General features: G+C 35.0%; 1 protein-coding gene across 1 annotated transcript; it reads left to right on the top strand.

Moving 5' to 3' along the window:
• Positions 1-2: 2 nt before the first annotated feature.
• On the top strand, positions 3-5,795 carry BGAL17 (beta-galactosidase 17; the record flags this gene model as incomplete). Its single annotated transcript, XM_021438304.2, has 13 exons — positions 3-62; positions 260-340; positions 1,065-1,159; positions 1,728-1,798; positions 2,315-2,405; positions 2,475-2,592; positions 2,673-2,768; positions 2,852-2,900; positions 3,906-4,093; positions 4,200-4,271; positions 4,432-4,581; positions 5,020-5,070; positions 5,535-5,795. Coding segments are annotated over 13 exons (1,350 nt in total), but the record flags the coding sequence as incomplete, so codon positions are not given.
• Between the last annotated feature and the right edge of the window lie 11 nt (positions 5,796-5,806).

The following is a 5,806-nucleotide window of genomic DNA, read 5'->3' as shown; positions in this document are numbered from 1 at the left end:
GGTTACTTGCCATAGAACCAGATATCAGACTAAGGTCATCAGATCCTGCTTACCTCCAATTGGTATGTTCTCATATAGTCCTTTATTTGTAAGTAAGGAATAGTAAGGGATATGATGTTGGATAAAACATTTGAGTTTTCATGCTTAGCATGCATGCCTTAGTTGAGTTGTATAGTTTCTGTTTGCTTAATATGTTCTCAGAGGATGGACCAACCGGCATTTGTATTTTGCTGGATTATGTTTTAATGTGACGTTACAGGTTGAAGGATGGTGGGGAGTCCTATTTCCAAAAGTAGCTCCTCTTCTTTATGGTAATGGAGGCCCTATAATAATGGTTCAGGTACGCATAGAATATGTACTGTTCCATATGTAACTATGTTCCATGATATATTTTATTTGCTAGTCAAAATTTCTTTAAGAAAACAAAGATGCCACTCTGTTTTATCTCTACGGATTTTTAAGCAATCATAGAACCACTTGTGTCTTTTTTCTAAAACAAATTTCTCCATCTGGTAACTGTGCCAGATGCTTCATGTGGCTGAGCTTAACTATCTGGAATTAAGGCTAGCTGGGTGGTTGAGCTGAGTTCAATGTTTATGAACTATGGCACTCTCATGATGAGAACACAAACGGTGGTATCTAGGAAGATACTTGGACCAAAAACAGTGAGACTAAGATAAACTAAAACTAGACTTTGCTTAAACTGCCTCATTTTCTTTTAGTTTTTTGGTTAAGAGTGACAAATTATTTAAGGGAACAAATAAATGAGCCCAATAGAGGTCAAGATAGATAACCTTCCAGCTAAGTTGGTTTTGTCACCCACCTTTTGATAGATTATATATGGTGTACCTAAAAGAAATGCATCTTTCACATGTTTCTTGTCCTTTCATTTATTTTCTCCATATCACACGGAAAAAAGGGTCATACTCCCTTTATTTACATCCCACATTTTGTTCCTTCCAATGAACTATATGTTCATTTGTACTGTGATGTCATTCTCTGAAACTTTCAACATTTTATGTTACTAAAATTACAGTAAAATGAGATATTATTTTTTGTCACAGATTGAAAATGAATTTGGGTCATATGGAGATGATAAAGCGTATCTTCGTCACCTGGTGAAGTTGGCTAGAGGACATCTTGGGGAAGACATTATTTTGTAAGAAGTTTTTTCCTGTAATCTTCAGCCATTGGATAATCTTCTGGTTTATCATGTAAAATCTAATTCTACAGCAAAAACAGGTTTGCATCACTGTGGTACTGACATTCTATTAGAGTGCTTAAGGAGATACCTGGCAGATGAGGCAGGCATTTAGGCCGATGCATCGCATAGCCTGGATTTCTCCAAGCATTGCGTAGCCAATGCCTATTTACCTCTGCTCATCTAGGATATTTGACTATGATACGATTTCTAGGAATTTTCTTAGACTCTTTGAGAGGTGATAACTATAAAAAACTATGTTTATTGCTAACTAGATGAAAAAGGACTTTACTTGAGCCTGCAAATATTGACTGGTTCAGTTTCTTATCTTCTCTTTCTGTGCACGCAGAATGGCAGAGTAGTAGTTTATATATCCAGTCTTATATTTTACTTTACTTCGTTGATATTATTATGAATTAGAAGTATTGTCAAGAAACTTGCTTTGATCAAATGACGTCAAGCACGGTATTGCATTGTTATTTTTGATTATTTATATATTTATTTGGATGGATTTTAATGGTTTCAGGTATACTACAGATGGAGGTTCTCGAGAAACTCTTGAAAAAGGAACCCTTGGAGGAGATGATGTCTTTTCCGGTACTGCTCAGGATCAGCATGTTCTTATTTGATAAGTTATGAAAATATAGCAACAGAGCATCTCATAACCTAAGAAATGGATAATAATCTACCTATTCCTTGCCACTCTTTTCTGGGTCAAGTCATCAGCGCTTTGAAAATTTAGCTCTTATTATCATAAAATATTTGCTCCCCTCCCAACTCTAAAAGAGAAAAAGATAAAAGGGAAAAAGGGGTATAATGTAATGACTTTATCTTAATGCCTTCTTTGGATTTACTATATTGTTTTATAGTCTCATATTCATCTATGCTTTTTGAAAGTTTCTTCACTAACAATTGCATCTGCTTTATCCACGAACTTTCCCCAAAGATGAATTTGATCGTTAATTTGATGGTAGATTTCTAGGTTTAGGTGTCAGAGAATTGCATGTTTTAAACAAAATGTTTACATTTAAACAAAGATACATACCATACATGCATATGTCTGCATGTGCATGCCCACAGTTGCTTAAGTTAATACTTGTTTCTGATATGTAGCTGTTGACTTCACTACTGGGGATGATCCTTGGCCCATATTTGAGTTACAGAAGGAGTTCAATTCCCCTGGGAAATCACCGCCACTTTCTTCGTAGGTGTCTTTTTTTTATTTATGCTAATTGATAACTATGTTAATGTTCGCAATGCTTTTTTGTTTCAGGGAGTTTTATACAGGTTGGCTTACACATTGGGGTGAGAAGATTGCAAGGACAGATGCAGATTTTACCGCAGCTGCCTTGGAAAAGATTTTGTCACGAAATGGTTCTGTTGTGCTTTACGTATGTCTTCCTATCTTACTTTTGCTGCTGTGAACTTATGATCTGTATGGACATGCTATGATTAGGCTTTCAAATTCCAGATGGCACATGGTGGAACAAACTTTGGATTTTATAATGGGGCAAATACAGGTGCCGATGAGTCAGATTACAAGCCTGATCTAACTTCCTACGATTATGTGAGTATGGTTATTCCTCGTTGTAGTTATATATTAACTTTTGCAAAATCATTCAAGCTTCAAATTGGTTTTACTTTACCCAGGATGCGCCAATTACGGAGTCTGGTGATGTGGACAATGCAAAATTCAAGGGTATGATCCTATGTTTTCTGGCTGAATATTTCAAGACTAGAGGGATAATATGTTGAAAATTTTGCATGGCTTTGTTGAAAAGTAAAACTACGTGGTCCATGGTCTCTCTGTAAACTTTACATGTAAATCTTGAATTTATTGGCCCGATTTTTTGCATCTTAATCAATGTGAAAAATGCATTTTGATGAGCTGATAGACACCTTCAGTGTCCAAGAATGATACTTATAACTTTGAATGAGTTAGTGGATACAGAGTGATGTGCTAGACAGGAGATAGAGGGATTTAAGCAGATGAATTACACCAATGGCAGAAGAAGCTCACCTATTCAACTTCCTTTAATTTAGACGGGCATCATCCTGTCATTTGGTGTTAGAGGAAAACAGCGTTCTCTATAGGTGTGGCTTTTATGTGAATGTAGCAACTAATTACAGTTTTAACCAATCAACAATTTCTGAAATTGATGCACATGTTGATGAAAATTAATGGCCTGAGTGTTACCATCTTTTGAAATTGTCAGAAGTTACAAACAATAGCATTCGAATGCCTCTTGTTTATAGTAGAGAATATGAGTAAATTTACACCAAGGAGAACTGCAGTGTATTACATCTCATACATTGAAAATCCATTCCACAGGCTCCGTCTAATTACTTGTCTTGTTTTTGCTAATAACATGATTCATGATTAGAAGTTAAATGCATGGGGAATGGGTTATGTGTTCAAAACCTGAGTATGGTATCAACTGCTCACACACTTCAAATGGAGGAAGCTCCTATCTTTCAAACATATTGCATTTTTGTTAGTTTTTCTGTTTATTTTTACACTCAGCTCTCTCATTGAGAGTCATTTTTGTGTGATGATTGTTTTCTCCAATTTGTTGTGCAGTCAGGCTTTTCTGTTACTTGTATACAATATAATAGTTGAGATAAACAACCTTCTACTATCTTATTTTGCAAGTGATTTTCTAACAGTAGTATATTCTTTTCATTGAATCTTTTCTGCCTTTAGCCATAAGGAGAGTGGTGGGGAAATATAGTTCAGTATCTCTTCCTTCGTTTCCTTCCAGTAATAAAAGGACAGGATATGGTTCTATCCAGTTACAAAAAACAGCAAGTTTATTTGATTTACTTGATGGGTTTGACTCTGCACACATTGTTGAAGCTGAAAATCCAACTGCAATGGAGTATTTCTACCAGGTGTGCGCAAATTAGTGGCTTTGTTGCTTATTAGCTTCTATGTTTATCATGTCATCAAAATCCAAAATTGCTGAATATTGTCTCTTGTTGTTATTCCTATGTCCAGATGTTTGGATTTCTATTATATGTATCTGAATATGCATCGAAAGCTGGTGGAACTAAGCTATTTATACCAAAGGTATGCCTTCTTCCTCATTTTATAGTTAAGCTTACTAATTCATTCTTGCCTCATCGCTATATATTGAATTTTCTTTCCTTAATAGTTCAATATTGACAAATAATTCATAGAAATTTAATAGTCTAAAAGATTATTACTTCTCTACATATAATTCTTGCAGGTGCATGACAGAGCTCAAGTGTTCATATCATGCCCCTCTAGAGCTGATGGTGGACGAGTATCATATGCTGGTACAATTGAAAGATGGTCAAATCAAGCAATTTACCTTCCTAATGCTAAATGTGTTTCTAACACCAGCTTATTTATTTTGGTAACTAACTGTCCTCTGGCTTTGAACAGATCACCCTCGTGTCTTATGACATTTTGCCAATTAGTTCTTTCTTTCTTTTTTCTAAGTTCTTTGTAATTGTTAAATGGCAGCATAGTGAAAATATTTTGTCTTCTGGAATGATTAAGTTTATACATCCTGTAAATAGACGGTTAATAATCAGTGTTTGGTAACAGGGAATAATGGACGAAATCAATTCAACAAAATTTTATTCACTGTTCAGTTACATACCTAACAAATGTGGCATGTGAACACAGCTTCTCCATGGCTAAGCAGCAATGTCTTCTCAGTTCATTCTTTATTTTTTTTTCTCCTTTTGTCTTTTATTGAGAAACAAGAATTATATAATCAATTTTTAATGTAAAACTTGAAACCATACACGTATTTCATATCTAAGTTTCTACAACTTGATGCATGCAGGTTGAAAACATGGGTCGTGTAAATTATGGACCACACTTGTTTGACAGGAAGGTAAACTTGCCTGTAGAGCAGAAAATTGTGCTTTTCTTTCTGAAATGATGTTAGGTCGATGCCCATGTTTATTTATTGGCATCAGTCAAATCATCATTCATTGCTATTAATTGGAATTGTGCACTTTTAATAGTAGATATAGAAAGTCTGTTGTTGTAATTGTTGTTTTGATGGGAGCTGAAAACTTATTTTCTTTGGAAATGAAAGTGTGCAGTAGAAGGTGAGAGAAATTCCTTGAATAAGCCAATACATTGCATAGTACCTGGTAACATATTTAAAATGGTCATTTGATAGCTTTATGCTCCTTTTTCAGGGAAACTTCATTTTAATGAGCTTGTTTGTCAATGAAAACTGGTTCTTTAAAACCACCACAGTACCATACAGCATCAATGCCTATAGTCTGCTGCTGCGTTTTTCCTAGTTTAACAGATAATTTGACCATTTTCCTGACTTTGATTTTGTAGGGAATTTTGTCTTCTGTTTATGTAGATGGGACAGTTTTGAACAGATGGAAAATGATCCCGATTCCTTTCCAAAACCTGAATGAGGTGCCAAAGTTCAAGCCTGTCATTCAGGTTGCATCTGAATTCCCTAAAGTATCCGTCCACAAAATGTTAGAGCAGAAGTCAGGTATGTCTCTAGAACATAAAAGGCATGCTGTATCAATGGTTGTATTATTTCCTCCTTTGTAGTTTTTTTGTTCATTTTACATGTTCTTATAAATATACCTCATTGC

Source organism: Theobroma umbraticum, unplaced genomic scaffold (genome assembly GCF_002168275.2).
Source record: "Theobroma umbraticum cultivar Fairchild unplaced genomic scaffold, ASM216827v3 scaffold_204.0, whole genome shotgun sequence".
In the NCBI taxonomy this organism is placed as follows: domain Eukaryota; kingdom Viridiplantae; phylum Streptophyta; class Magnoliopsida; order Malvales; family Malvaceae; genus Theobroma; species Theobroma umbraticum.
Note: the sequence above shows the minus strand (reverse complement) of the source record. Positions and strands in the feature narration are given on the sequence as shown.